The sequence below is a fragment of the Gossypium hirsutum genome, chromosome D02 (genome assembly GCF_007990345.1).
Source record: "Gossypium hirsutum isolate 1008001.06 chromosome D02, Gossypium_hirsutum_v2.1, whole genome shotgun sequence".
Lineage (NCBI taxonomy): Eukaryota > Viridiplantae > Streptophyta > Magnoliopsida > Malvales > Malvaceae > Gossypium > Gossypium hirsutum.
The window spans coordinates 8,087,689-8,098,850 of NC_053438.1; the positions used below are offsets into that span (position 1 = coordinate 8,087,689).

The 11,162-nt window shown below is 33.9% G+C and overlaps 2 protein-coding genes across 3 annotated transcripts; one reads left to right on the top strand and one right to left on the bottom strand.

Moving 5' to 3' along the window:
• The first annotated feature begins 1,332 nt into the window (after window positions 1-1,332).
• On the top strand, window positions 1,333-6,955 carry LOC107910577 (aldehyde dehydrogenase 22A1). Its single transcript, XM_016838454.2, has 14 exons — window positions 1,333-1,701; window positions 1,813-1,856; window positions 2,567-2,671; window positions 2,899-3,026; window positions 3,229-3,351; window positions 3,743-3,896; window positions 4,119-4,222; window positions 4,334-4,412; window positions 4,607-4,702; window positions 4,821-4,958; window positions 5,244-5,459; window positions 5,730-5,921; window positions 6,081-6,224; window positions 6,623-6,955. The coding sequence occupies exons 1-14, from the start codon at window positions 1,590-1,592 to the stop codon at window positions 6,773-6,775; spliced, it is 1,788 nt and encodes a 595-aa protein (XP_016693943.2). The 5' UTR covers window positions 1,333-1,589; the 3' UTR covers window positions 6,776-6,955.
• A 129-nt stretch (window positions 6,956-7,084) lies between these two features.
• Window positions 7,085-10,490, bottom strand: LOC107910578 (peptidyl-prolyl cis-trans isomerase CYP21-4). Of its 2 annotated transcripts, none has more exons than XM_016838455.2 (8): window positions 10,194-10,490; window positions 9,786-9,994; window positions 9,633-9,672; window positions 9,269-9,319; window positions 9,092-9,177; window positions 7,989-8,126; window positions 7,720-7,870; window positions 7,085-7,363 (listed from the first exon to the last, which is right to left on the bottom strand). In XM_016838455.2, exons 2-8 carry the CDS (start codon window positions 9,935-9,937, stop codon window positions 7,277-7,279), a joined length of 705 nt encoding a protein of 234 aa, XP_016693944.1. In that variant the 5' UTR covers window positions 9,938-9,994; window positions 10,194-10,490; the 3' UTR covers window positions 7,085-7,276. The 2 variants fall into 2 exon arrangements, with proteins under 2 accessions (XP_016693944.1, XP_016693945.1); XM_016838456.2 differs by having other exon boundaries at window positions 9,786-10,038.
• Between the last annotated feature and the right edge of the window lie 672 nt (window positions 10,491-11,162).

The following is an 11,162-nucleotide window of genomic DNA, read 5'->3' on the forward strand; positions in this document are numbered from 1 at the left end:
ATGAATTTACGTGAGTGGATTTCTTAGATATTGAAGATGCATCATACAACAAAACATAATGAAATTTGTGTTACACTGTGGGCTATATGGTTTGCCTAGAATCGTATGGTACATGAGGGAACAAACCAGAGTGTGGGTGAGATTGTTAGCTTCATTCGTTGCTATTGTGTGAAATTGGTCTCTGTGATCTCTACAAATAATGGTGTAGTTTCTGGCTTTCAAGTTCGGTGGTTTCGACCACCTGCAGGGGTGGTCAAAATAAACGTTGATGCTGGGTTTAGATTAAATCAAAAGACGGCTGCAACAAGGGTTGTGATTCGAGATGAAAATGGGGAAATTTTGGGGCTTGTTGCAAAATCGCTTACCCTGTTCTTTCGATCTTTGCAGCAGAAGCAGTTGAGTGATACACGGGCTCCGATTTGCTAAAGAGTTGGGTTTTCTGTCAATAATAGTTGAGGGAGATTCAAGATCTGTTATTAGGAAGATTAATAATCATGAATATGATTTCTCGGATATAAGGGCTCTTACATGGTCCGCAAAAGAGATAGTGAAGGAGTTTTAGGTCTGCGCCTTCCATTTCATTGGTAGATTTGGGAACAAAACAACGTATGCAATGGCACAAGAGTGATTAAATCAAGGCGAGGATGGCTATTGGGTAGAAGATGCTCCGGCATTGGTAGAAGCAGTAGCTGCAGAAGAATGTCGTCTTCATGAGCCTCTATAGAACTGTTGGTTTTCTTCGAAGGTTTGTGAGGATTTGCATTCTGATGACTCCATTTCTTGTTTGGTTGCTCTCTATCCAGTATTGTTAATGATCTTATTTGAGCAATTGCAGGTTGGAATCCCACGACTGAAGGATTCGTTTTAGTGTTTTCCTTGTAACTGTTGATTCTTTTAATTGTTTTTCTTTGTTCCGTTCTTCAATAAAGAGGCCGACTTTTGAGTTAAGAAAAAAAAACATCACTTGGCGCGAATAGGAAACCTTTAAAGTGTAAAGTTTTAACATTTACAATATTTAATTCCATTAATGTTGATTTATTAAAAATTTTATATGTTAATGAAAAAATTGGATTGTTAAAATATTAATAATAAAAAAATTATGAAAAAATATAAAATTATATATCAATATAAGTGGATTCTATGATTTAAGCAACAAGGGGTGGCTTAAGTAAAGTAAATGAGCCATAGGTTAGACCCACTTAACTCTAAAAGAACTAAACGTAAGCGCACAAGCCACTGAGCTAAGCTCACTTACGAACAGATTATTTTTGGGCCAACAACAATCCCAACAGATACAAACGATGTGTAATTAACAAATCCCCATTTTGATGGCGGAGAGAAAAAAAAACTAATCCACATTTTCTGGCCGAGTGAAAAAACAACTGATCCTCATCCTAATCTTAAACCTCTAATGAAGTTAAAATTACAATAAATGCCATTGCATAGACAGTGAAAAGAGTAAAGCTATTTCCTAAGCAGAATCTTGTTTATTTTTCAGAAAAGAAGAAAATCAAAAAACCATTTCGCTTGAGAGCAGTTCTTCAGTCTTCTTCAAGATTAAAAGTTTTCAGTCTCTGGAGATCGAAACGATGGCGTTTTGGTGGCCTATCATCGTTCTCGCCTTTGCTTATGCGATCTGTCGTTTCTTGCTGATGCTCATTCCCCCGAATGTTCCTTCTATCGATGTCGATGCCTCAGATGGTACGTATACAGATACGGAAAACACGTATAATTCGTTCTTCTTTGCTTATACGTATTTTTATACTTTTTGCAGCTGATAACTTTTTTTACTTTGAATTTGTTCAAACACAGTGTTGGATGACGGGAACCAAACGCAAGAAAACAGCTTCATTTACGTGAGTATTTCTTAGTTGATTATTTTATTTTATTTTTCCTTTTTTGAGTACTTTTTTTCAATTCAAACTTTAAAGACTCGGTTTGTTCAGTGATTTTTTTTCCTTTCCTTAAATGAGCTTAATGATTGTCGATTTAATGAAACAACTTAGCGAATCATTACAATGTGGTTTGGATTCAAGCTTATTTTCCACTTATCTCAAATCAGAGTGTGATTTTTTAGTACTTACTTTTAGTGGAAAGAAATGAATCTAAGGTAAACCCAATTGAAATTGATTTAGTAGTCGAGTTTAATTTTTGCATGTAAAGTTAGAAATATAAATTGATTTAGTAATCTAGTTCCTTTTCTAGTGGAATGAGATTAATCATTATCGATTTAATGAAATAACTTAACCAGCTATTACAATGTGGTTCAGATTCGAGCTTTCTGTTTCCAATTAAATCTTAAATCGAAGTATCGTTCCTTTTTTTTTTATTAAATAAGAATATTTGCTTTTTCTGGAACGAAATGAAACTAAGGTAAATCCGATTGAAATCAAAATATTATTTGTGTAATAGAATAACTTTGTATATGATAATCTTGTAGTTGAGTTCTATGGTTCTAACATTATGTTTGATTGTAATTTTAACTGCTTGCCTCTTGGGTGAAAAAGGGATAAGCAAAAGAGCGTAGTTTTTGTTTATTTGAATCTCATTTGGAAATGCTGTGCAGATACCACCAAGGGGAAGGACGCAGCAATCAGACAGAAAAGTTCAATGCTATGAGCCAGCTACTATGAAATATTTGGGCTTTTTCCCAGCATTGACACCTGCTGAGGTTAGTGATGTTCAGGATTACATTTTACCAGAATCACTAACGAAGGAGTATTTATATGTTCATTGTTAGACCCTAAATGGTTGACATTGTTATTTTATGCCAAAGCTTATGGGCACGTGTGCATACATGTAGACTACAGACCACTTTTCTCTGTTCGATTGTTTGTGTGAATGAATGTATAATGTTTCTACTGCTGATTGTTATAACTGTCTTTATGGAATGAGTAGGTTGAGGAGCGTGTCACACAAGCCCGGAAAGCACAGAAAATTTGGGCTAAAAGTAGTTTCAAGCAAAGGCGACAGTTTTTGCGGATTCTTTTAAAATATATTATTGAACACCAAGAACTTATATGCGAGTAAGGATTTTGTTCTTTATATGGGGAGTGTTTTTTTTAATATCATTTCCCTTTTCCTCAGATTAAAAACTTTATATTCTGCATTTTTCTTTAATTATTTTCTATTTTCTGTTTATAAGAAAGTTACATTTCTCCTGGTTTTATTATATAGGCATTATTTGAATGCCTTTGTATGACATATTTTTTTGTTGTCTTACTAAAGAGTCTCTTCACGGGATACTGGGAAAACAATGGTTGATGCCTCTTTAGGAGAAATAATGACTACATGTGAGAAGATAACCTGGCTTCTTTCAGAGGGGGAAAAGTGGCTTAGGCCTGAATACCGGTAGTTCCAGCTTTTTAATACTATTTCTCCTTTCTAGATATTCTTGGCTGTATCCAAAAGAAAGATTATCCATTATCACATGCATCTTACTTTTTATCACTGAATTTGTCGACCGCACTCCATGGACCTTTATTTGCTAATGGAAGAACCAAGCAATTGTATGTTGCATGTATTTACTTTGTTGTACCATCAAAATTCTGTCAACAGGGCACAGGCTTTTATTTCATAATCATTAAAAATGAATGCTTTTATATGATCTACAGCAGCATTATTTTCAATTATTCTGAAAAACTAGCTTTTAAGTGGTGTACTTTTATTTTGGAATCGGTTACCAGTTTTTGCTATCAGTAAACTCTGCAATTCATGTCAACCTTCATTTGAACTTCTGCAGATCTTCTGGAAGATCAATGCTTCACAAGAAATCCAAAGTGGAATTTCACCCGCTTGGTGTAATTGGGGCTATTGTTTCATGGAATTACCCTTTTCATAATATTTTTAATCCAATGCTTGCAGCTGTGTTTTCAGGAAATGGTGTGGTAATTAAGGTACTTACTGATGGATCCTAATTTTTTAGTCTTCTATTATCCTCTTATTCTTTATCTTTATCAGTTCTAGAACTGCTCTGAGTTGTAATTTTGTGTCTAATCTTTAGAGACTGTTGCCTGATGCCCCAGCATCCTTGTCCCTGAAACTTGTCACTGCAATTTACAGTCAATTTTGGCATTTTATCATGATACTGATTGAAAATTATGTGATTGTAAGTGTAGGTTTCTGAGCATGCAAGCTGGTCTGGATGTTTTTACTTTAGGATAATCCAAGCAGCTCTTGCTGCAGTTGGAGCTCCTGAAAATCTGGTTGAGGTAATTACAGGGTATGTAGTTATCACAATTATGCTGGACTTACTATGCTCCTTTTATTTAGTAGAACATACTATGCTTTTGGTTTCTATTCATCCAATATTAATCGGGCTTCTCTTTCATAGCTTTGCTGAAACAGGAGAAGCACTGGTATCTTCTGTTGATAAAATCATATTTGTTGGATCACCAGGTGTGGGAAAGATGGTATGATCTCATGTGTGGCTCTGCTGTAATTCTCGATACTAATAAGATCTGATTTGTTCCGTTGAGAACTACTGCTCTTTACTATTAGCAAAGGAAAATAAAATACTTTCTATTTTCCTTTTCAGTTTTACCTTGATGGGACTGCTTTTATTGTTTTCATTGCAAATGGATTGAAATGTTTGCTTTTATTGCAGATAATGGCAAATGCTGCTGAGACCCTTATACCAGTTACACTTGAGCTCGGTGGGAAAGATGCCTTTATTGTGTGCGAAGACGTAGATATTCCACACGTATGAACCCTTTCGACCCTTTTCGATAACTAACATGATTGAACATATCTATATTTTGATTGAGAGCTGAAGTTGCACCGACCAGTGCAGTTGAGAATCACTGTTTTCCATGAAATAGGTTGCCCAAGTTGCTGTCAGGGCCACTCTCCAATCAAGTGGGCAGAACTGTGCTGGAGCTGAGAGATTTTATGTTCACAGGGATATTTATAATTCATTTGTCAATCAAGTGACTAAGATTGTGAAGTCTGTTTCAGCTGTAAGATTTTCTTTCTGATATGTCCTCTGCAAACCAGTGTTATAGCTTGTTCTCTACAATGTTATGTTAATGATAAATCTAAATATTTACCGGCTGTCCTTGGCCATTTGGTTGTTTGGTAAGTCTGTGGCAGATAAAGCATAGGTGGCAGTTTCAGCTTTCCATTAGGTCTATAACTTGTGTACTTACTTGTGGAGTATAATTGCTGCACTAATTGTTGAACTGTTTAGGTATCGACATTCTGTGAGAAAAATTAGATTTCTGATGTTTGGATATCTTTTATAGGGCCCACCACTAGCTGCAAGATATGATATGGGTGCCATATGCTTGCAAGAGCATTCTGAGAAGCTTCAACACCTTGTAGATGATGCTGTAGACAAAGGAGCCGAAATTGTAGCTCGTGGAAGTTTTGGCCATTTAAGTGAAGGCGCAGTTGATCAATTTTTCCCCCCTACGGTGCTCAAAAATGTAAACCATACAATGAAGTTGATGCAAGAAGAGGTAACACAAGTCATAATATTCTGCTACAAACTATAGCATTCGGCATTTGTTTCATTTTGAGTGTCCATTGCAGAACAGATAGCATGCTGTTCGATATGGAATACATAATTAGACTTTTGGTACCAAAACTTTATTTGCTCTCAATCTTGTTTTCACTATTTTAATAATCTAGAATACCTATGAATATTCCTCCAAAAAAAAACAAGGTCCATGAACATGGTTATGTGGGGAGTATTTGCTAATCTGTTATGAAACTTGAGTGGCGTGCAGACTTTTGGACCAATCATGCCGATAATGAAATTCAACTCAGATGAAGAGGTTGTCAAGCTTGCAAATGATTCAAGATATGGGCTTGGCTGTGCTGTTTTCTCCGGCAGTCAAAGGCGTGCCAAGGAGATAGCTTCCCAAATACATTGTGGAGTTGCTGCAGTTAATGATTTTGCATCAACTTATATGTGCCAGGTACTTTTCTTTTCCTCCTAGATCTGTACGCGAGATGGCTACCATTCATATTTGCTTGAGTTGGAATCCTTCAAGCTTTTTTTGACCCCTATTTAAAAAGTTCAAGTATTTAGGATTTTTTAAATCCTACTGAACTAAAGATGTGCATTGATCTTCCAGTCCCTGCCTTTTGGTGGCACAAAAGATAGTGGATTCGGCCGATTTGCTGGTGTTGAGGGATTGAGAGCTTGCTGTTTGGTAAAGGCAGTCGTTGAGGATAGATGGTGGCCTTATATAAAGACCAAGATACCAAAGCCTATTCAGGTTCGCCTTTCGTCCTTAAAACTACTTAATTTGATGATTATTCTTTTGATATGCAAGACTAGGGGTACAGTCAAGCTGCTGAGCTCAAACTGTGAGAAGCTCAATTCGAAATTCAAGACTTAAAGCTCAACTTAAGTTGATTTTCATACTTGACTTCATGCTCGACACTTTTGTTCGAGCTACAATTTGTGTTCAAAGTTTAAAAAAAAAAAAAACCCTTCAATTAGGCTGATGATGAGCATACTCTAGTTAAGCATTAGGATAGTCAAATTCTGCTTAGTGAATAGTTTAAGCAACTCAAGCTCGACTCAACAATGATCGAGCTGAATCCATTGTTTTGTTTACACCCTAGTTGAGACTAATCATTTATCTGTTTCATTGTCTGCCAAACACAATAGTATCCTGTTGCTGAAAATGGGTTTGAGTTTCAAGAATCACTGGTGGAGGCACTTTATGGCTTGAACATTTGGGACCGTCTTCGAGCACTGGTCAATGTTCTAAAGATCATTTCGGAGCAAAACCCTGTTGCCACTAGCAAGAAAAATGACTGAGTTACCACACCTCCCCACCCTCAACTAGTTAGTTCTACTTTCTCAACCTTCTATATTTCACTACTGTAATGAAATTTCAGAACTTCTAAATCTTCTTTTGGTTTAGATCACTATCTAACAGTAACATTAATGGCTCAGCTCCCCAAACTCGTTCAGATTTTATTTTATTTCCTTTCATCATTTTTTTGTCCACAAAAATTCGTTAAAATTTACCTCTATTCATTTGCTGTAAAATTAAATGTTCGGTAGCTTAATTTGATTAATTTGCTTTTCAACTTGTATAGAATAAAGACTGCTAGATATTATAACTGATCAAAAACAAAATGGCGATATAAAAAAAAAATATGTGAACTAATACAAAGATGTATTTAATCACTCCAACTATGAATCAAAATTTTGTGTCTCATATGAATATAAGAAGACTACAAATAGTGAGGAGAAGTCTAATTACTTAATAGGATTGCTATAGGTAATCTCTTTACAGTGACTAAATGAAAAGACTCAAATTTCTTGTTGCAGTATCACATTGATGATCCCTACAGGAGATTTAGGCCTGTAATGCGTATCGGTATCAACCTCTTCAATTTCCTAATTGCCAAGTTCCAACATTAAAGTTTTTTATGTTAGCATTTATCTAAATCATACAATCTAACGATATAAATAGAGTTTTAAAACAAGATATCAATGCTCACAAGTGGCTCCAAAATTTGGTTTTGAAATTGTCTTCTTTTTTTTGGTATTGGAAGTTTTTAGTTTGAACTCGACCATATGATAATCGAGTTCGAAGCCGAGCAGAGAAATCGAGTTCATTTTTTACTAGATATATGATATCAATCGAACGAGCTTGAGCAATTTTATTAACAGCTCAAACCAGTGAAGCTGATTGAGCTGAAACTGAACTTGAAATATCACGATGACTCGATTAAGCTTGAACGATGTTTTACCTGAACCCCATCTACACCCTTGATGACTCGTCCGAACATATATAGTTTGTCGTTTGAATCTGGTATTGGTGCAGTTGTGATAAAAAGCTGAAATGCTTTGCTATCTTCTTTAATCTTTGTAGCTCCAAGCATAAAAGCTTCATGCTTTGGACTGGTCAGTGACGAGCAATGATTTCAAGTTATCAATAAATAAATAAAACTAAAAACCCAAAGGACAAACTTCCAGACATATACCCATGTGCCAAGAAAAAGTACATTAAAAAGATGACCTTGTGGGCAGCCGTCTGTGAAACTTTCTTTTTGATGTCCAATCTTCAATGCCTCCAGAATCTTGTGAATGTCCTCCTAGAATCACATAGTTTTTTATCACATGGTGGAAAGGCATGCCCTTGAAATGTCCCTTTTGACTGCAAATTTATTCAGATTGGAGATGAATAAACAAATATTGACTTGCATTAGTCAGTGCTGTGAAAATTAAATGTCTTTTTTCCCACCAAAGTAATCTTAATCCTGTCACCACAACTTAGAGCTTGGATTGAGTTCCAAATACAGGTGTCTAACACCAAAAATAAAAACCACAGCAACAAAGATAATAAATCACCGACAATGCAAAGACATGGGGTCATAAAGTTCAATTAAGAGGAGAATGTGGGGGCATGAATTGGCATCATTTGACAACAATATCCCAGCATACAGTAATTCACCATATTTTCAAATTAAAGATCATATGCATCAAGAAGCAGTTCGAATGACTCCATTAAAACAACATCAGATTTAGTGTTGGGGTCTATAAAATTACAGAGAGACGTATCTATCAATTATGTTTTTCAGACTCGGTTGTGAGTGTGAGATCATGGATGTGCATCTGACAATGGTAAGTTCAGATTTTTCTAAATTTCTTTTTCTTTTCCATGTATTTGGAGGATCCTTAGAAAAAGACATCATGCCATTAAATTGATGCAATTATGCCAAAAGACTATATTATTTAGGCTTGACGTGAGTGTCAAATATGAATATGTCTAACAAAAGTAAATTCAGATTTTTGTAAGTTCTTTTCTCATATATTTGGAGTATCCTTAGAGGATCATACCCAAATATCCCATGTTCTAATATGCGCTGAACACGAATATTGAAGGCATATAAACTCTTATCATCTCTAAAACAATGGTGAAAGGTATAACTATTTATTCCAGCTAATCTAAAGCTTTAAGCACCTGTGTCTGAGACATTTTCAAACATAGGTATAAGGATATAACCCTCCAAATATATGAAAAGACTTGAAAAAATTGAAAATACTTGTGTCAGGTATGTATATATTCATACCTAGCACTTGCACCCGAATCCAAGTAACAAAGAAACCTGCTAAACTTACCACAAGTCAAGAAATTTGTCGACAATCTCAGGGGAACCATCTTTGAAGAGTTCTATAGTTATATTGCCTTTTGATGTATTTAGAACCTATAAAGGGGAAAGTGGTTTAATATGGTAAAAAAGGTATAGGCAAACAACTAAACATAATTTATTAAATTACTCCATGGGAGAAACTTACAGCATATCCAGGAAGATCATACTTCTTTGAATCTGCAATCTCATCCACATTCTGTATCAAAACATAAATTATTTAGCATTTCAACAAAATGCTAGTGTTGTAAATGAAACACTGTTGGATGATAAGCTCATGAATAGTTCAATTTCTGTTTGTTTATATTTGTTCTTCAAGCTAAAGGAATAATCATGAAAATCAACAAGCTTCTTTTATGTATTTAAAGCTTGTTTAATAAGTCATTTAAAACTAGTTTAAAATTTGTTTATTGCTCCATTATAATCAACACGAACACAAACAGCTTAAAAAACAAGTGAGCTCGATTCATTTACAGCCTACGATTGAAAAGTTTTGATGGAAAACAAAATACCTCAAAATTTGACAACCCAGTTCCTGTTTGACCCCTTGACCTGATGCAATTAACAATGGAAACCATTCTCGGAATAAATTAATTATCAGAGAAATTAATTGAGATGGAAAACAGAGAAGAAGCAAACGTAAATAAGGTTGAAAAATAGCAAACCTTTGAGACCAATGCTTGTACGTAGTAATTAAGGACAACAAAATCGATAGAACGATTAAACTGCAAAAAAGAATTGTAGTAACACTGATCCGAGTTGGCCCTTTCTTCTTTTTGCTTTGAGTTAACAACGCCTGAGGCTTTATTCTTGCCATCAAAGTTCACCTTCAACTCTAAACCACCGTTTTCTTTTTATATATATAAACAAATCCCTGTGAATTCGAAAAGCTTCAAATATTCATCCAAACAGAAAAATCTGAAAATGAAAAAACAAAACAAAACAGAAACAGTTTCGAATATAATCACATCAAAGCAGATCCATTACTAACCTGGAAAATTGGAATGAAAAAAAAAACAAAAAAAAAAACTAAATATTACTCGATTAGTTGAATGGTGAAGTTGAAAAGTTACCTTTGAAATCGACGGAGTTTGAGCTTGTTGGAAGGAGTAATTTGAAAGACTTACATTCAAAATCAGAGATTAGTTGAAAGGTTTGATTATTTTAGTGGGCCGCCATGAACGAGCAGTTGTTCCTCGCTGGATCTTGGAATTGTGTGTCCAAATCAACGGTTGTGATCGTATCAGGAGTTTGATGTTGGCGCCATGGGACCAGTGGCCTTACTTTTCTCTTCTTTTACGCGTCAGATTTTCATTTTTCATTCCCTTTTCTTCAAAAACATTATTAATTAAGGCGAGTCTTCCCCAGTATGGAGAAAAATTATTTTAAGTTAATCCAGTTTTATGAGTCTCATTTTATCATTTAATTTGATTTTTAAAAAAAATTCTAATGGAATAAAATTATTTAAAGTTAAATTAAAAAATTATATACATTAAATTAAAATTTTGTTATCATGTAATTATTTTCATTTTAAAGTATATAAATTTGAAATTATCTATATTTGAAAATTCTTTCAAAGCAAAATAAGATAATTATAAACTTAAATCATTAATTTACTTATTTAAGTCCAAAAATTATTATTTTAGATTTTTTTAACTTTTTTATACATATTCTTTAGAATTTTTATTTTTATATATTTTTTAAAAATATATAAAATTTGAAAATTTTATAAATATTTGGATTTTTAAAAATTATTTTGATTTTTTTTTGAAAATTTTAAAATTTTTTGTTGAGAGAATAACCAATCTGTTTATTTTCAAAATTGAGTAGAAATCAAAGAGGAATTTACACTAATTTATTATTTGAGTTATTCGAATTATTCAAGTTAACTCGAAAAAATCGAATAACTCAAATAACTCAATTCGATTAATTCAAAATTAAAAAGAAAATCGAATTGAATCGAATTTTATTCATTCATATTCTTAAAGGCTAAGGCTTGAATTTGAAAATTATTTGAATGTTTATTTTTATCTTCTACACTA